This window comes from Hippopotamus amphibius, chromosome 4, assembly GCF_030028045.1.
Source record: "Hippopotamus amphibius kiboko isolate mHipAmp2 chromosome 4, mHipAmp2.hap2, whole genome shotgun sequence".
Classification (NCBI taxonomy): Eukaryota; Metazoa; Chordata; class Mammalia; order Artiodactyla; family Hippopotamidae; genus Hippopotamus; species Hippopotamus amphibius.
Window position 1 is genome coordinate 15,481,736 of NC_080189.1, and position 20,997 is coordinate 15,502,732.

At 36.7% G+C, this 20,997-nt stretch overlaps 2 protein-coding genes across 8 annotated transcripts in view; one reads left to right on the forward strand and one right to left on the reverse strand.

Moving 5' to 3' along the window:
• IFT56 (intraflagellar transport 56) overlaps window positions 1-20,997 on the reverse strand; it is a 44,236-nt gene that overhangs the window by 11,852 nt on the left and 11,387 nt on the right. For 6 of the 7 annotated variants that reach the window (XM_057731685.1, XM_057731684.1, XM_057731687.1 and 3 more), the window contains 7 exons: window positions 20,600-20,771; window positions 13,956-14,030; window positions 9,889-9,991; window positions 8,513-8,568; window positions 8,181-8,198; window positions 7,357-7,410; window positions 6,243-6,306 (listed from right to left, as the gene is read on the reverse strand). In XM_057731685.1, the coding sequence (XP_057587668.1) occupies window positions 6,243-6,306; window positions 7,357-7,410; window positions 8,181-8,198; window positions 8,513-8,568; window positions 9,889-9,991; window positions 13,956-14,030; window positions 20,600-20,771 (542 nt within the window). The remainder of the gene's footprint in view (window positions 1-6,242; window positions 6,307-7,356; window positions 7,411-8,180; window positions 8,199-8,512; window positions 8,569-9,888; window positions 9,992-13,955; window positions 14,031-20,599; window positions 20,772-20,997) is intronic. The other variant, XM_057731688.1, reaches the window with a different exon arrangement.
• Window positions 17,805-19,286, forward strand: LOC130851087 (60S ribosomal protein L36-like). The gene is given in 3 exon segments (XM_057730957.1): window positions 17,805-17,982; window positions 17,985-18,135; window positions 19,280-19,286. Coding segments are annotated over 3 exon segments (336 nt in total).

Sequence of the window (20,997 nt, forward strand, 5' to 3'; positions counted from 1 at the left end):
AGTTATACAGAAGAAGTCCTGAGGGTTCTGAGCTCTAGGTCAGGCTTCCTAATGTGGGGGTCCAGCAATGGGGGGAGGAATCCCCAGAGAATCAGACTTTGAAAGCCAGTGGGATTTGATTGCAGGGCCTCCACAGGACTGGGGAAAATGGAGACTTCACTCTTGGAGGGCACACAAAAAAGTGTGCTCACCAGGACTCAGGGGGAAGGAGGAGTGACCCCATAGGAGACTGAACCAGACCTACCTGCTGTTGTTGGAGGGTTGCCTGCAGAGGTGGGGGCAGCTGTGGCTCACCGAGGAGACAGGGGCACTGGCAGCAGGGGTTCTGGGAAGTGCTCACTGGCGTGGGCCCTTCCAGAGTCCATCATTAGCTCCACCAAAGAGCCTGTAAGCTCCACCAAAGAGCCTGTAAGCTCCAGTGCTGAGTCGCCTCAGGCCAAATTACCAGTAGGGTGGGAACACAGCCCCACCCATTGGCAGACAAGCAGCTTAAAGTGTCACTGAGCTCCACCCACCAAATCAGATTAAAGTTTTACTGAGCTCCACCCACCCAGCCCAACCCACCATCACTCCCTCCCATCAGGAAGCACCCACGAGCCTCCTAGATAGCTCTCTCCACAAGAGGGCAGACAGCAGCATCAAGCAGTATCAGCAGTATTTCATCTTGTGGAACTGAAAATCACAGCCACAGAAAGACACAGAAAATGAAAAGGCAAAAGACTTTGTACCAGATGAAGGGACAAGATAAAACCCTAGAAAAACAACTAAATGAAGAGGAGATAGGCACTCTTCCGGAAAAAGAATTCAGAATAATGATGGTGAAGATGATCCAGAACTTTGAAAAACGATTGGATGCAAAGATCAAAAAGTTGCAAGAACAGTTTACCAAAGACCTAGAAGAATTAAAGAACAAACAAACATAGATATGCAACACAATAACGGAAATGAAAAATACACTAGAAGGAACCAATAGAAGATTAACTGAGGCAGAAGGACAAATAACTGACCTGGAAGACAGAATGATGATAATCACTGATGCGGAAAAGAATAAAGAAAAAAGAATGGAAAGAACTGAAGACAGCCTAAGAGACCTCTGAGACAACGTTAAACACACCAACATTCACATTATGGGGGTCCCAGAAGGAGAAGAGAGAGAGAAAGGACCTGAGAAAATACTGAAAGAGATTATAGTTGAAAACTTCCCTAACATGGGAAAGGAAATAGCTACCCAAGTCCAGGAAGTGCAGAGAGTCCCAGGCAGGATAAACCCAAGGAGAAACACGCCAAGACATAGAGTAGTCAAATTGACAAAAATTAAAGACAGAGAAAAGTTATTAAAAGCAACAAGGGAAAAACGACAACATACAAGGGAACACCCATCAGGTTAACAGCTGATTTCTCAGCAGAAACTCTGCAAGCCAGAAGGGAGTGGCACCATATATTTAAAGTGATGACAGGGAAGAACCTACAACCAAGAATACTCTACCCAGCAAGGATCTCATTCAGATTCGATGGTGAAATCAAAAGCTTTACAGACAAGCAACAGCTAAGAGAATTCAGCACCACCAAACCAGCCCTACAACAAATGCTGAAGGAACTTCTCTAAGCGGGAAACATAAGAGAAGAGAAGGACCTACAAGAACAAAAACAAAACAATTAAGAACATGGTAATAGGAACATACATATCGATAATTACCTTGCATGTAAATGGACTAAATGCACCAACCAAAAGACACAGACTGGCTGAATGGATACAAAAACAAGACCCATATATATGCTGTCTACAACAGACCCACTTCAGACCTAGGGACACATACAGACGGAAAGTGAGGGGATGGAAAAAGATATTCCATGCAAATGGAAATCAAAAGAAAGCTGGCGTAGCGATACTCATATCAGATAAAAGAGACTTTAAAATAAAAAATGTTACAAGAGACAAGAAAGGACACTACATAAAGATCAAGGGGTCAATTCAAGAAGAAGAGATAACAATTATAAATATATATGCACCCAATATACGAGCACCTCCATACATAAGGCAAATGCTAACAACTATGAAAGAGGAAATTGACAGTAACACAATAATAGTGGGGACTTTAACACCCCACTGACACCAATGGACAGATCATCCACACAGAAAATTAATAAGGAAACACAAGCTTTAAATGACACAATAAATCAGCTGGATTTAATAGATATCTATAGGACATTACATCCAAAAACAGCAGATTACACATTCTTCTCAAGTGCACATGGAACATTCTCCAGGATAGATCACATTTGGGGTCATAAATCAAGCCTTGGTAAATTCAAGAAAATTGAAATCATATCAAGCATCTTTTCCAACCACAACACTATGAGATTAGATATCAACTACAGGAAAAAAACTGTAAAAAACACAAATATATGGAGGCTAAACAATACACTACTAAATAACCAACAGATCACTGAAGAAACCAAAGAGGAAATCAAAAAATACCTAGAGACAAATGACAATGAAAACACAATGATCCACAACCTATGGGAGGCAGCAAAGGCAGTTCTAAGAGGGAAGTTTATAGCAATACAATCCTACCTCGAGAAACAAGAAAAATCCCAAATAAACAATCTAACCTTACACCTAAAGAAACTAGAGAAAGAAGAGCAAACAAAACCCAAAGTTAGTACACACAGAGAAATCATAAAGATCAGAGAGCAGAAATAAATGAAAGAGACAAAGAAAGCAAAAATCAATAAAACTAAAAGCTGGTTCTTTGAGAAGATAAATAAAATCGATAAACCTCTAGCAAGACTCATCAAGAAAAAGAGGGAGAGGACTCAAGTCAATAAAATCAGAAATGAAACAGGAGAAGTTACAACGGACACCGCAGAAATAAAAAGCACCATAAGAGATTACTGCAAGCAACTATATGCCAATAAAATGGACAATCTGGATGAAATGGACAGATTCTTAGAAAGGTATAACCTTCCAAGACTGAATCAAGAAAAATTGAAAATATGAACAGACCAATCACAAGGAATGAAATGGAAATTGTGATTAAAAATCTCCCAACAAACAAAAGTCCAGGACCAGATGGATTCACAGGTGAATTTTATCAAACATTTAGAGAAGGGCTAACACCCATCCTTCTCAAACCCTTCCAAAACATTGCAGAGGAAAGAACATTCCCAAACTCATTTTATGAGGCCACCATCACCCTGATACCAAAACCAAAGATACTACAAAAAAAGAAAACTACAGACCAATATCACTGATGAATTTAGATGCAAAAATTCTCAACAAAATACTGCCAACAGAATCCAACAACACATTCAAAGGATCACACACCATGATCAAGTGGGGTTTATCCCTGGAATGCAAGGATTCTTCAATAGACGCAAATCAATCAATGTGATACATCATGTTAGCAAAATGAAGGATAAAAACCACAAGATCATCTCAATAGATGCAGAAAAAGCTTTTGACAAAATTCAACACCCATTTATGATCAAAACTCTCCAGAAGGTGGGCATAGAGGGAACCTACCTCAACATAATAAAGGCCATATATGACAAACCCACAGCAAACATCATTCTCAATGGTGAAAAACTGCAAGCATTCCCTCTAAGATCAGGAACAATACAAGGATGTCCACTCTCGCCACTCCTATTCAACACAGTTTTGGAAGTGCTTGCCACAGCAATCAGAGAAGAAAAAGAAATCAAAGGAATCCAAATTGGAAAAGAAGAAGTCAAACTGTCACTGTTTGCAGATGACATGATACTATACATAGAAAATCCTAAAGATGCCACCAGAAAACCACTTGAGCTAATCAATGAATTCAGTAAAGTTGCAGGATACAAAGTTAACACACAGAAATCTCTTGCATTTCTATACACCAACAATGAAAGATCAGAAAGAGAAATTAGGGAAACAATCCCATTCACCATTGCAACAAAAAGAATAAAATACCTAGGATATAAACCTAACCAAGGAGGTAAAAGACCTGTACTCAGAAAACTATAAGACACTAATGAAAGAAATCAAAGACGACACAAACAGATGGAGAGACATACCATGTTCTTGGATTGGAAGAATCAACATTGTGAAAATGACTATATTACTGAAAGCAATTTACAGATTCAATGCAATCCCCATCAAATTACCAATGGCATTTTTCACAGAACTAGAACAAGAAATTTTACAATTTGTATGGAAAAGCAAAAGACCCTGAGTAGCCAAAGAAATCTTGAGAAGGAAAGACGGAGTTGGTGGAATCAGGCTTCCCAAATTCAGGCTATACTACAAGGCTACAGTGATCAAGACAGTGTGGTACTGGTGCAAAATCAGAAATATAGATCAATGGAACAGAATAGAAAGCCCAGAGATAAACTACGGTCAACTAATCTATGACAAAGGAGCCAAGGATATACAATGGAGAAAAGGCAGCCTCTTCAATAAGTGGGGCTGGGAAAACTGGACAGCTACATGTAAAAGAATGAAATTAGAACACTTCTTAACACCATCCACAAAAATAAACTCCAAATGGATTAAAGACCTAAATGTAAGGCCAGGCACTATAAAACTGCTAGAGGAAAACATAGGAAGAACACTCTTCGACGTAAATAACAGCAAGATCTTTTTTGATCCACCCCCTAAAGGAATGGAAATAAAAACAAAAATAAATAAGTGGGACCTAATGAAACTTCAAAGCTTCTGCACAGCGAAGGAAACTATAAGCAAGACAAAAAGACAGCCCTCAGAATGGGAGAAAATATTTGCAAATGAATCAACAAAGGACTAATCTCCAAAATATATAGACAGTTTATCCAGCTCAATATTAAAAAAACAAACAACCTAATCAAAAAATGGGCAGAAGACCTAAATAAGCATTTCTCCAAAGACGACATACGGATGGCCAAGAGGCACATGAAAAGCTGCTCAACATCACTAATTATTAGAGAAACGGAAATCAAAACTACAATGAGGTATCACCTCACACCGGTTAGAATGGGCATCATCAGAAAATCTACAATCAGTAAATGCTGGAGAGGGTGTGGAGAAAAAGGAACGCTCTTGCATTGCTGGTGGGAATGTAAATTGATGCAGCCACTATGGAGAACAGTATGGAGGTTCCTCGCAAAACTAAAAACAGAACTACCATATGAGCCAGCAATCCCACTACTGGGCATAGACCCAGAGAACACCATAATTCAAAAAGACACATGCACTCCCATGTTCACTGCAGCACTATTTACAATAGCCAGGACATGGAAGCAACCTAAATGTCCATCAACAGATGAACGGATAAAGAAGATGTGGTACATACATACAATGGAATATTACTCAGCTGTAAAAAGCAATGAAACTAGGACATTTTTAGAGACATGGATGGACCTAGAGACTGTCATACAGAGTGAAGTGAGTCAGAAAGAGAAAAACAAATATTGTATATTAACACATATATGTGGACTATAGAAAAATGGTACAAATCAATTGGTTTGCAAGGCAGAAATAGAGATCCAGATGTAGAGAACAAACATATGGACACCAAGTGGGGAAAGTGGGGAGGGTTGGGGGGGGAATGAATTGGGAGACTGGAATACCAAACTGTACACTCTAAATATATGCAGTTTATTGTAAAAAATTAAAAAATAAAATTGAAAAAAAAAAAAGACCCAGTGAAACCAAATAAATAAATAAATACATAAATAAGTAAATAAATGTTTTTTAAAAAATCCTTTATCTACTTTAAAAAAAACTACTGGTGGGAAATACAGGTGAATATTACATAACTTCAGGGATAAAAAAGCATTTTCTAAGCTTGATATCCATGTAAGAAATCATTGCAGGAAAGATAAATAAGGTTTGAATGTGTTCACATGGGAAACACCACAGGTAAAGTCAGAAGTAGATGACCTACTGGAAAAATATCTACAGCATGACAAAAATTTTATACATAAACAACTCTTGAGAAATCAATAAAAGTTAACAGTTCAAATAAAAAAACAGAATCAAATTTTAAAAATTCTAATGAACTAGAGAATACACTTGTTTTCCTGTATTTATATATCCTCTCATCCCATTTTAGCTGAGCTGTTAAGAAGGGCTAATTCAATATTCCCTCCTCTGCCTGAGTTCCTACTTTATAACAGGAAGCCTAACAGATATATATCCCTGGACAGAGAATCAAACTTCACCAGTCAGTATACGACCAACTCCAATTATAAATTATGCTCACAAGTACAGAATTCAGACATACCACATTCACTAGCAGAGCCTCCCACCAACTGGAAGAACTGCTGGGCAATTTTCATGTGATCCCTCTGAAAAACAAAGCAGAGCTGATGTAGAAGAATAAGCTGAAAATATATTATTTGTATTACAATCTCTATGGTTTTAACATATTTGTCAGGATTTAACATATACCCTTGTTTTAAATCCTCCCCAAATAAACAATTCTTATTAGCATAAGCAACTAGAAAATGATAATCTGCAATTGAATTAAAACCTATTTAGGGTCAGATAGAAAAGAAGAAAAAAAAAATCCAATCCCCAAATTCTATCTTAAAAGTACCTTCATTAAATGAACTCATTCATTCATTCATTTTACAAATATTTATTGCTCTTTTTATCATATATCAGACCTTGTGGTAGGAGCTATGGCTATATCAAGGGGTATTTATTAAATAAAATCATTAATTTATTCAGTAGCTATTTATTGCCTATCTACTATATGAAGCACTTCAGAGTGAGTTGGAGATAAAAAGATTTATTTATATCCCACTTTGTTCCAAAAAGAACTTACTATGCCATATTCAGATGAATAAGAGCTTAATTTTAGTCAGTGCTTTGGTATTTATAAAAAGCTCTCCCAGAGAAACAATTATTCCCATTTTACAGATGCCAAAATTATAGCTCAGAAGTATGCAAGGTTAAAAAAAAAAACAGTGAAAATAAGAATGAAGTTTTGCAATCATATGCTGATATACACACTGTTTAACAATTGGGCTTTTTTTTTTTGCTTAAACAAAGCAGCAATTCTTAGGGTTATAGCTTTATTTTTACTTTACTTTATTTGCCACACTGCACGGCTTGTGGGATCTTAGTTCCCTGACCAGGGATCGAGCCCAGGCCCCTGGCAGTGAGAGCACAGAGTCCTAACCACTGGATGGCCAGGGAATTCCCTTTCTTTGTCTTTAAATAACAGAATTCTTTGCACAATGGAATCTGGATCGGAGGATATGGAAAAATAAAAGGAACTGCAGAAGAGCCTATTTGTACACTTACTGCTGGTTGAACTCTGACATTCATTTTGATCTTTTCCATACACTCTAACTTTGCAAACTATAGATTACCAGTGATTTTATACTCACCGAACCCATTTCCTGGCCAAGGGCTGCATTGACCACTCCTTTGAGGATATACTCCTAAAAACATGGAATATCACTAATTAATTTAAAAGGAATGTGGAGCTATGAGATATCTTTCAAATAAATCATTTGCATCAACTCAATGCTTTATATATATTATCAAAAGTTACCCAAAGTCACTTTTCTCTGTTCTATCCCTGGTTTGAATGAAAGAATTAGGAGACTGTCATTTGGTTCCCAGGAAAGTGTGCATATAACAGAACCCATCATATTTGTAAATTCTCACTCTTAAGCAGAAAAACTCAGTGTACATTCACAGGAGTTAAGTTTGTTTTTTTTAATTTCAATTCAGTGGAAAAATTTAACAATAAAATGCTTATATAATAATTTTTACACCTTGTCAGCCACTGCCATTCTCTGTGACCACATCATATATATTATTTTCCCTTTCCAATGATATAATAACCTTCATTTGCTAGTGATCCCTTTCCTAAAAAAAAAAAAAAAAGTATCTTCTGATTCTCATTTGTAAGGTATTCTCGCTTTCAGAGTCCTAAGGCCTCAACTGTATCCCTTTCAGACTCGGTTTTATTCTTTAACAGATACTCTTCTTAGCTCTATCAATCTTTATGTGGGTACTATTTTTATTTAAGAGGGCTCTTAAAAAGAACAGAACAAAAGATGCTTAAGCTTTTAATGCATTTTGAGAAACATACCTATTTAGGCTTGGAAACATTTTTCAGTCAGTTTCTCACTCAATGAATGGGATGCCTACTGTGTGCTTAGTGTACACAGTGTTGGAGACACAATACAGACACAGTCCTTACCTGCAAGGAGCTAACAGCCTAGCAGGGGACAAAGACACAGTACAGACAATTATACTGGTGGCGTAAGTTTCTATACCTAGTTTCAGCAGAATTCTAGATTTCAGTATTTTCAAACCTCAACCTTTTTGAAGAAATGACCACATATATGGGAGTTTACAAATATCAAAAAGCCCGGAATATTCATTCTCATATCAAAAGTCTAACATAACATTCCTAGATCAATATATACCATCTTTCCTGAGATTTGGCAAGCAGAAATCTTCTCTAATACACCTTCCAGCTACCTTTCAACAGAATTTGGTTAAGTAAAAATGTAACACATTCTCAATTACCTGAGGAGTAGTAGGTTCCAGATCCTTAATTAAATTATAAGCTTCTTGTACATCATCTGAAACATAAGAAATAAGTAGCCATACTTGTCTGTATCCTAGCAAACTCTTCTGAAACAGTCCCCCAATTGAGAAGATCCTTCAAACATTCATGGGAAGTATGATTTGGGTTTTTTTTTTTTTTTTGGTCCCCTAACTCTCCATCAAGTTCAATGTCGAGTAGTAGATTACCTAATATCTATAGGAAACTCATATTAAGCCATGAAGCACCTAAAAGTTCAAGCTAAAAATAAGGACTGGGGTAGTATATGCCAATGGCATTGTAATTATATAAGAAAAACAACCACTTTTTTTTAAAGATATATAAAGTATTGTAGGAGTGAAATGACATGAAGTCTGGAATTTGCTTTAAAATATTTCAGCAACAAAAAAGGGAGAGGGAGGATAAATGAGAAAAGACTGGTGATATCTTGAAGACTGTTGAATCTAGGGTGAATATTTGGGTGTTCATTTTAGGTGTTCATACTATTAACTTTTGTTTATGTTTGAAATTTTTAGAATAAAAATTAATTTATAAAATATATAGTGTTGCTTTAATTCTTGTCCAAAAGCATATTTCTTTGTGCTTATATATCAAATTAGAGAGAACTATTTGCAAGTTCATGTTCTTATGCTAATAAACACATTTTCCTCAGTGAGGAATATGTTGTCTGGTTGGTTTCTACCATGCACCTAAAAAGGCCCACACTGTTAGTCCAAGGTCCATGACAGAGTGCCAGCACCACTGCATGGTAGCTCCTACCCTGCACTCACAACCGTTAGATAAAAGAATGCTTTAGAAAAAAAAAAAGAAAAAGACTGCTTTAGACATGTGCCTAAAAATTTTATCCTTACTTAGGGGCAACAAATATCACATTCTCTTTGCACCATAATATTTCTCATAAGAAGCTGGGCGTACAAAGAAACAGAAAGGCAGACAATTAGAGCAAATAAAAGGCAGTTAATGACGAAAAAGAAAAGATTCAAGAAAATGTAGATGTACATAACACATAGGGGGACACAAGAGAAAGAAGAAGCAGGGGAGGGGAAGGAATAGAAACAGAAAAACTGAAATACAATGAACAAAGAACAAAGGGCAGAAAAATAAAAGAAAAAAACAGAATGAGCAAGAGATTGGAAGCAACAGAAGAGGAAAGAGAGGATAAAGAGAAAAGGCACAACAAATAAATACTAATAAATTTCTTCCATCTTATGAACCTGTTGCAAATATATTTTTATAGTATTATGACTGATTTTAAAAGTTAAACAAGTAGCACAGTTAGCGATTAAATGTTTTAAAATATCTTATTATAGGCAAGACCAAGACAAATTTTTCTTACCTTGACGAAGGTAGTAAATCACTAAGTTTAGTCTAGCTTCAGGAATGACATCTACCAGGGGAGGCAAGACTTGCAAAGCCCCTTCACCTCCTCGGAAAACAACCTAAAGACAGAGAAACTCTGTTATTGGCAGTAAGTATGAGTACATTTATTGGTGTAAGGGGCTATTGGTGTAAATATGTAAGGAGCTGACACAGCAGTTATTCTTTGAAAGTATGATTTTATTCCTGAAGTTCTCTCTCTATACACATGACCCTGACCACATTGAAAGAAAGCATTATCTAAATTATAAGAAATAGAATAAAAGCATAACCTTATTGCATACATTTCCTTTTCTCCTTGTAAGAACTGTAGAAAACTCTTAAAGTACCCAATTATTAACGAAACCTTTTTTATAGACAGCTATTCTACATAAAAAACTTCATGAAGAGGACTTCCCTGGTGGTCCAGTGGGTAAAACTCCATGCTCCCCATGCAGGGGGCCTGGGGTAGATTCCTGGTTGGGAAACCTGGGACCCTGCATGCATGGTGCAACTAAGACCCAGCACAACCAAAATAAATAGATAAGTAAATAAATAAAATTTTTAAAATGCACTAAGAAAAAATTATTTAAAAAAAACTCCATGAAGGAATTTATATAATCTTTCTGAGACTGTTTCCTAATCTCTAAATGGCATTAGTAACGTCTACCTTTCAGGGTTATCATGAGGATTAAATGAGTTAAAGTGGGCTAAATGTCTGGCATATAGTAGGTAATATTTCATTTAGTTATTCAGTAAATATCCATCAGCACCTACTATATGCCTGGTATTTTAATACCAGGGCTACACCAGGAACAAGTCACTCCCTTGTCACTATATAGGCTATACTCAAGTAGGGAGAGACCTTCAAAGAGCAAACTTAGGTATGTTGTCACACGATAATAAATGCTACAGAGAATAGCTAAAACAAAATCACCATCCATGAAAGGACAGTTTTGCATACTGTTTTGTACCCAGGGCCTAGCACAGTATCTGGCACATAGTAAGTTATTTCACAAATAAATATATAGAAATCAAGGCAGTCAGATATAAACTACCTAATCTCTTCTTTTTATCTCAAAATATTCATCTAGTCATCTTATTTGGTTCTTCCTTGTTTGAGACGCTCCCTTCTCTTGCCAAGATTAATTCCTCCAGCTGTTTTCTTTGATGTCATGACTTCTAGATCTTGTTTCTGCATCAATCAATCATTCCATTTCATTAATCCTGGTCCCACTTCTCAACTTTAAATACGCACAAAGGTTTCTGCTCTCTTGAAAAATCTTCCACTTGGTGTCACTGTTCCCTCTGGATAGCACCCTATTTTTCTCCTTTCTTTCAATGTCATATTTTAAAAGTATGTGGCTCCCTGCTTCAACTTTCTTCTCATCCTCTTACTCCTTAACCTCCCAGAAAACTGGCTTCTGCTCTCTGCACACTAGTAAACTCACTCTACAAGTCACAAATTAACCCCTTTGGCCAAATTCAATGGACTTTTCTGTCCTCTTGCTCCACGATGTATCTGCACTTTTGAAACCTATGGCCACAGCATGACAGTAACAGCACTATTTACTAAATGCTTACTATGTGCTGCATACTGTTTGAGGTACCTTATACACATTACCTCATTTCATCATCACAAGGAAATAAGGTAGGTGCTGTAATTTGCCCTATTCTACACATGAGAACTTGGAGACTCATCAATGTTTAGTGACTTACCCAAAGTTACAAAGCTAGTACATGGTATAACTTGATTTTGAGCTCAGGTCTGACTGCCAAAGTTGATGTTAATAACAACTTATATTGCTTAATATTTTTCAAGTTTTGTTTTAAACTATAAAAGTAATATGTATTCACTGGAAAAAACTTTATACACAAGTATTACAACAGGAAAAAGGAAATTTTCCATTTTCTTACTTTTCTCTTTAATCCCACCCTTCAAAGATAATTCCTATCACTAGCTAATATGCACCTTCCGGTTAAACATACATATAACAGTTATTTACTCTGGCTGTATATTATATCCACTTGGGAAACTTTTCAGAAAAGTACTGATAGCTGAACCCTAGCCCAACCATTCAATAAAAATCTCATCCATCATTTAAAAAAATCTCCCAGATGATTAAAATGTGTAGTTGTAAATGACATTACAGTTAGAAGCAACCTGAGTGTCCATTAACAGATGAATGGATAAGGAAGATGCGGTACATGGAATATACAATGGAATATTACTCAGCCATAAAAAAGAATGAAATTTTGCCACTAGCAGCAACATGGATGGGCTTGGAGGGCATTATGCTAAGTGAAATAAGTCAGAGAAAGACAAATACTGTATGATATCACATATGTAGAATCTAAAAAATGTGACAAACTAGTGACTATAACAAAAAAGCAGCAGACTCACAGATACAGAGAACAAACTAGTGGCTACCAGTTTGGGGCGGGGGGCAGTATAGGGGTGGAGGTACAAACTATTGGGTGTAAGATAGCATACAAAGATGTATTTGTATATCATGAAGAAATATTTTGTAATAACTATAAATGGAGTGTAATCTTTAAAAATTGTATGAAAATCAGGAAACAAATTTAAAATGACATTACTATTGACCCTTCAACAACGGTGGGGGGTGGTTTAAGGACACTGACCCTCACACAGTTGAAAATCCGAGTATGATTTATAGTCAGCCACCACATCCATGGTTCCTCCACATCCGAGGATTCAACCAACCTCAGACCGTGCACTATTTACAACTGAAAAAGAATCTGTGTATAAGTGGACTCATGCAGTTCAAAGCCATGCTGTAGAAGGGTCAACTGTACATTATCAAGGTTCTTTTTCTTGCCTGCCCTTTCTTGAGTTATTTTCTTCTCCTTCTCCTTCTTCCAGCCCCTTAAATACAAATGCTCTCTTGGAGCCATATTCTTCTCTGTTTTTAATCCTTTCTTCAGCTATCACTACTCTTATGAAAACTCTTAAACCTATTCTCCAGTCTCAATCTCTTTCCAAGTTTAATTTCCAAACTACTATCTCTAACACATCATTCTCAACAAAAATTAACCTGGCTTTAATTTATAAACTGTATTAGAAGTGAAAAGATTAGAGGCAGAAGCTCATAATAAAAAAATAACCACAGAAAATTCCACCTGTGATGGAGACCTGAGTTAGAGGAGGAATCGAATAAATATAAGACACTACCAACCAAGAATTAATAGGATTAAGTGACTGAGTAGCTATCAGAGATAAAGGGGAAGAGAAAGACTAAAACAGCTATGGTTTTCAGCATCCATACTGGGAGACTTGGTGCGAAAGAAGGAATAGAGAAATCAGAAGGAAAAGGTGTTATTACCGCCATTTTCAGATGAGGAATTTGAAACTCAACAATATTAAATAATTTGCTCAATGTCCCCAGGTCTGTGAGTTGAATATAGCTGCTCTGTACCCATTCCACTGCATAGTCAATGGAATCAAACTTGAAACTTCATCTGAATCTTTTTTTTTTTTTTTTAGTAATGGCCATCATAATCCAGCCCTAAACCTAACCACCCTTTTACTTTTTCACTAAGTAAAACTTTACTTTTCACTGTACCCCAACGCAAACTTTCTTTTCTATTAAATTCAATCTGCTCACACTCTTACACATGTCGTCTTCATTCATGCATCCATGTCCTTGCCACAAATGAACCCTCTAAATCCCAGCCATCCTTCAAAGACCAGCTTAAGGTTTACTTTCATCAGAATATCCTTCCCATTTATTACAACCCAAACGGATATGTTCCTTTGTCTTTACCAACAAAATGAATACTTGGATCTCACTGCCTTACATTGCTTTCTAAACGTTAAGTATGTATCACTGCCCTCCCAATAAGGATTTGCTTGAGGAAAGAATGATATTCTAAACTCATTCTCTCCTCTCCACAGCAAAAAAGAGTTCACTCGGGTAGAGAAATACTTGTTGAGATATCTCCCTTCATTCAGCTTTCCAACCACTGTGATGTATCAAAATAGGGTAGGCCTCAAGTCTGTCAAGACTGGAAACTATTATTCACCAGATTGTGCCTGATGAGTTCTTTAGCAAATTCAAAGGAAGAAGAAGCGTTGTCCATCAAGCTTTTGAGTTCTGCCTGAAATTAAAAAAAGGAAAGGCTTATGAAAATGACAAGTGTATAGTTCTTACATCACATATAAGATGTTCCAATGTTTTATAGTTTATAAAGAATTTAACATGCTGTTTCCTTTGTTCTGCAGGACTCAAAGAAATAATGTAATTATTATTATCCTCATTTTACAGATGAGAACATTGAGGCTTATAAACATTAAGTGATTAAACCTTACACTAAACAGCAAGTTTGAAACTGGTGAACTCAAGTCTGAAGATTCCTAGAGTTAGTCTTTTCTTTCAGGTGATAAACTTTTAATAACTAAGGTTTATTCTTCAATTGGACCATTCCACCTATGTCCTGAATTTTCATAGTACCTCCTTTCTGCTGACTTGGCCTTTATTTACATGATACATACCTTCTCCCTTTCATGTTGTTATCTACTAGACCTATCAGATCTCTTCTGTATTATCGTGCCCTCTCAACTCCCCTTAGCACAGATGGTCAGCCATTTCCACAGTGTCTTCACTAATGTCCTAGACTCACCTCCTTCCTCAGATTTCTGCTATCCCCATCTTGCCAATCTATAATTTTGATTAATCCTCCTCACCTCTTTTTTCTAGTTCCATCAGTGGGTAGCTAAGCTTTTCTGGATAAAATAATTAAATCCTTGACTGTTCTCACTAAGCACCACAAACTTGTTCTACCTGATGTCATATGGGAATGCACACCTATTCAGCAACCCTTCTACTAATCTCCTCCCTTGTCCACAGCAGTAATTCCAAAGTCTTAGGTAATATTGGACTAGTTCAGCAGTTTTCAAACTTTTTGATCTCAAGATCTTTTTTAAATCTTAAAAATTATTAAGGATCCCAAAGAGTTTCTGTTTATGTGGGTTATTGCCATTCGTATTTATTGTGTTTGAAATTAAAACAGAAATTTTAAGTATTCAATTAATCAAAAGTAATAATAAAGCCACTACACATGAACACAAATAACATATTTTTCATTTTAAAAAACTGTATTTACCAAAACAAAAATTTAGTGAGAAGAGTGCTACTGTTTCAAATTTTTGCAAATTTCTTTAATGTCTGGCTTCACAGATGACAGCTGAATCGGCATGTCTGTGCCTGCAATCAACCTATTTTGAAATCATGTTGTCTCTGGAAAACTTCACTGCACACTTGAGTGAATGAAAATGAAAAGATAAAATCTTTCAGTATTATGAGGAGGATAGCTTTGATCTCAGGCAGGGCCAGCCAGGACTAAAGGCGAGGCAGGTGAGATGCCTAGCGCACCAAATTTAAAGCAGAGCTCACTGCACATGAAAAGATGTTCAACACCATTAGTTATCAGGGAAATACAAATCAAAATTACAGTGAGATTCCACTTCACACTCACGGGGATAGCTAGGATGAAAAAGTCTGTTGGAAAGAATGTAGAAAAATTGAAACCCTTTTACATTGCTAGGGGGAATGTAAACTGGTGCAGCCACTTTGGAAAACAGTCTGGCAGTTCCTCAATTAAATAAAGAGTTACGATATGACTCAGCAATTCCACTCCTAGGTATATACCCAAGAGAAACAAAAACATGTTCAAAACAGGCCCCAAAACACGTATACAAATGTTTACAGCAGAATTATTTATAATAGGAAGGTGGAAACAATCCAAATATCACCCTGATGACTGGAAAAATAAAATGTCGTATATCCATACAATGCAATATTATTTGGTCATAAAAATGAATGAAGTACTAAAACATGCTATAACATGATGAATTTTATAAACATTATGCTAAAGTAAAAGAAGGCAGTCATAAAAGATCATATATTATATGACTTCTTTTCATATAACATGACAATATATAATGTGGACTTAACATAATTTGGAAAAATATCCAAAACAGGCAAATCTATGGAGACAAAAAGTAGATTAGTAGTTGCTTGGGGCTGGGGGAATGGCAGTTGATAGCTATAGGGTATGGAGTTTCTTTCTGAGGTAATGGTAACGTTCTAAAATTGACTGTGGTGGGAATTCTCTGGCAGTCCAGTGGTTAGGACTCCACACTTTCACTGCCGAGTGCATGGGTTTGATCCCTGCTCAGGGAACTAAGAGCCTATAAGCCGCATGGTGCAGCCAGAAATAGAGAAAAGAAAAAAAAAGTACTCAAAAATAAATAAATAGATAAATAGATAAATAAATAAATAAATAAATAAAACTGTGGTGAAGATTGCACATAGTGGTGAATATACTAAAAACCATCAAATTGTATACTTAAAGGATAAATGGTATGGTATGTTAGTTATAACTCAATAAAGCTGTTAAAACATAAAACTATAAATAGAAGATGTAGGTCATCTTATAATATGTTAGAGTGAAAATGATCTTTCTAAAAGCACGACAATATGACAGAAATCACGTAAGAAATATTCCTCATGAAATACATGCTTTTATGTTCAAATTTTCTGTGTCCTATATCTAAAACATATATCAGCGTTTTGTCTTTTCAATCTAATTTATCAATCTTTGTCTTTAACTGAGAAATCAAACCTTTTAAATATAATTACAGATAATTTGGATTTGAAAAAAGCAAAACAATAAGGATTTTAGAAGATAATATCAGAGAATATAACTTGAGTTAGGAAGTCTTTTCTTTTTTTTATAAATTTATTTATTTATTTTATTGGCTGGGTTGGGTCTTTTTTGCTGTGTGCAGGCTTTCTTTTAGTTGCGGTGAGTGGGGGCTACTCGTCGATGCGCGGGCTCCTCATTGAGGTGGCCTCTCCCGTCGCGGAGCACGGGCTCCAGGCATGTGGGCCTCAGCAGTTGCAGCACATGGGCTCAGTGGCTGTGGCGCATGGGCCCAGCCGCTCTGCGGCATGTGGGATCTTCCCGGAGCAGGGATCGAACCTGTGTCCCCTGCATTGGCAGGCGGACTCTCAACCACTGCGCCACCTAGGAAGCCCAGGAAGTCTTTTCTTAAACAAAATACAGAAAATACTAAATATAAAGAAAATAGATAAATTTGACTATGTTTCAGTCTACAAAATCTTTGATAATTGCTCAGTTCACTGGGATTTTACTATGTATATGAAGTTAAGGACTTAACATACATCACAGAAACCTACAATAATTCAGTACTGTTATTTTGCATATTTTGCAGATAACTTAAGGAGGTTAAGTAGTTCACTGAAAGCCACATAGCTAGTAAGCTAGGATTGGAATGTGGTCTAACTGATTTCAAAGCTCCTGCTCTTAATCACTACCCTGGAGGCCTTCCCAGTTTGGGGGGATAACATTTCTTTATCCTCTGAAACCAGTGTTCTCTTTCCTTTCACCAGCATCCTATATTCACTGCTTCTATTTCTTCATCATCTACTTGTCATTCCTCTGCCATATCCTTTAGGACAACTCATTCACTCCTTATCTCCTTGCCATCTAGCTTCAACACCCAATAATAATGATACCCTAATCAGAGTAGGAAAACCCAGTTATGAAATCCAGTGGCTTTTTCTCAGTCTTCATCTTTATTAACCTCTTTTGAACCTCCTCCATCTTTAAACGTGATTCTCCCTTAATTTGTTAGTCATATTTTAAATTTCTCATTCGGCCATTACTGAGCTAGCATTGACTTTGTGTGTGCATTGTGCCAGGCCCTGACATACAAATGTCAAAAGACAGTCTCAACCCTCAATGAGCTTGTCTAGATTAAAGATAATTAAAGCAGGTTAATGAGGCCTTGCTCAGGTAGGATCTGCCACCATCCGGACCCCCAGGGCCCCAGTGCAGCTCAGGGCCATGGCTCTGTGCTACCCCACGGCTGTAGGCCTCAATAAGGGCCACAAGGTGACTAAGAATGTAAGCAGGCCGAGGCAGAGCCGCCTCCTCGGGCGCCTCACCAAGTACCCCAAGTGCATGAGTGACAGGGCCCAAGAGGTATGCAGCCTCGCTCCTTAGGAACGGCGGGCCATGGAGCTGCACAGGTCTCCAAGGACAAGCAGGCCCTCAAGTTCATCAAGACAAGGGTGGGGACAGACATCCATGCCAAAAGGAAGAGTAAGGAGCTGAGTCATGTCCTGTCAGCCATGAGCAAAGCAGCAGCCAAGAAGGACAGAGCTCCCTCCCTTCTGTGCATAATAAAACCTTTTCAGAAAAAAAAAAAATTAGGCAACTACCTAATAATAAGCATGCTTTTATATATAGATATAAAATCATATATAATAGCCATATTATTACCAGTTATTTGTTGGTAAGATACAACAACCGTATTATTATAACCATATTATTGGATGTTATATACACATATATAAAATCATGCTTATTATTTGCTAGCTATATTATTATGTATATATATAAATTAAGAGTAAGAGGAATGTACACCTAACTTTGCAATAAATTTTAGTGGTTAAGTCTATGGGTTTTAGAATCAGGATTTGAGACCTGAATTTCTCATTGTTAGTTGTATAACCCTGGGCAAGTTGTTTAAAGTACTTTAAGAATTGAGTGAACCATTACAGATTATTTCATGCTTATTATAGAAAAGCAGACTGCTTTGGTGTTTGGAGAGAGAATGAACTACACAATATAGAGCCCGTTATAAAAGTTACTAGAGGAATGCCTGCTTTTAAATGGTTTAATAAAATTATCATAAGTAAACAGAAACTATATCCTATTGCTACCAAAAAAAAAAGCTTCTTAGGGTATCTTTGACATAGTCATCTACTGCTGGAGACCATTATAAAATCAATAAGTGATCTGCATGGACACAATTTCAAATGAAAAAGCACGCCTTTAGTAAATGGGAAGTGCAATTTATTATCCTAACTTTGATAGCGTTAGACCTACAGCATATTGGTTAGCCATGCCACCCATACCAGACTACGGAAAGAACATGTGCAGACTAAATGTAAACATTTAATAGGTTGGACCTTATACCACAATTGGCAAAGTCCCCAAGACTGACTCAAGGTAGAAAGGCAAGAATACACTTCTTTTATTATTCTAAACAAACCTCTAATGAGATCAAAATGCAAATCGAGTTTACGATTAAACTGCTGATGCTGGGAACTAGCCAGACTCTAGGGACTCTAGTTGACACGAGTATATCCAAGAATGTATTTTATGTAATATCAATATACAAAGAGACCGCTGCATTGCATACTAAGCAATTTAATTGATAGGCATTTGTTTTGCCACAACTGACTACCCTTATCGACATAAGCCATGAAAAGTGAATCTCAGCTTATGTTAAGGACGTGTTCTCCAACCGCCAGCTGCTAAACACTATTTGACTCAGCAGTTGAATCTGCTGTTAGTATAAAGCATGTTAAAAGTGTTCCTTGCTATTACATAATAAATTTTGCTTTGATATAGTAGTTAATTTTCTGGTTTCAGTCTTTCCTTCCTCCCCCTACTCTAGAGTGGTATGATGCCACTTACATTACTTTTTTGGCAAGGTGAGATTTTAAAATTTTGACACATGCAGAAATTTTACATTTAAATTCTGGTGGCTTCTGACATCAAATAAGGTAATGGCCAAGGAAGTAATTTCTAAGCACGGCCCCCTCATAGGATTAACCAAAAAAAATCTGTACATAAAGCATATACAAATATATACACTTGAATCTGTGTATACATATAGTATAGAACATATCTATAGATCTATTTATATCTATATCTATGTGTGTGTGTGTGTGTGTGTGTGTAGTTAAATAAAATGGGGTCATAATGTATGGCCTCCTGTATACTCTGAGTTTCCTATAAAAGAGAGCTATAACAACAAGGAAAAAAAATTAAAAACAAAAAAGAGAGAGAGAGCTATAACAGAATTTATCCACAGGATTGTCAGGGAAACTAAATAAAGGATATAAAGTACTGTGCACAATGCCTATAAGTTAACCAATTTCTAAGTATTTACAAAATGTCTACCATTAATGCCTCTTGGGGTAACCTTAAAGGAGACATTGAAGTATACCAAGCAGAGAAAGGCGCTCCAGGAAATGAGAATGCTGTATGCATAGCTATGGTAGTAGCAGAACATAGGTATGTGAAACAAACTCAATGGCTGGACTGGAGAAAATAAGACTAGAGGCAGGAAAACTATTTAAAGAATTAAAATAAGAGATGAGGAACGCCTGAACTAGAGCAGTGGCAAAAGGGAAGACGGGACAGATAAAAGATATGTCTAGGACATAGAACTGATAGGAACTGGTGGATAATTAGATTGTGGATGAAAGAGAAGAGAGTGGTGGATATGCTAGGTTTCTGATTATGTGCTGATGGCTTGAAGCCACAAACATATTTCACAGAAAGAAGCAAAAGTGTTTGGTTTTAACATATTTAAGTTAATGTAAGGCGTAGATAAACATCATCTACAGTATATCAGATACACGCAGAGAGTTCAGAAGTCAACATTCTTTTTAGAATATCTGGTAAATATAAATATTTATACAGTTGGCTTCTTATAGAATCACACTGGCAATAACAAAGGGAGATTAATCAAGACTAACAGATAATAGTTTCATGAATAACCTGGGAAGTACAGGGTAATTCAAACTGGACTTAAGTAAATTAAGAACAAATTTCATCACTACCTCAGCAGCTTTGCCATTGTAAAGGCGAAAATGATTACAGGCCTTAAGATTGAGTGCGATGGTACTATCAGGGATTTGCTGAAGATAAACAGCCAGAACTTCTTGAGACACGTCATAGTAATCCAGCTTGTAGTAACACAGGGCCACATAAACATTGAGGGCAAGGTATTCCCTATTAGATGAAAGAATTAAAGATTAACAAGTTAAGTCCACTTCACAGAAATGTAGGCAAACTACAGACTTTTTAATGGCTCTAATGGACAGCAAGGCAAAGAAAGAGGCAATATGTTGGGACTTTCTAGGTGACCCAGTGGTTAAGAATCCGCCTGCCAATGCAGGGGACATGGGTTTGATCCCTGCTCCAGGAAGATCCCACATGCTGCGGAACAACTAAGCCC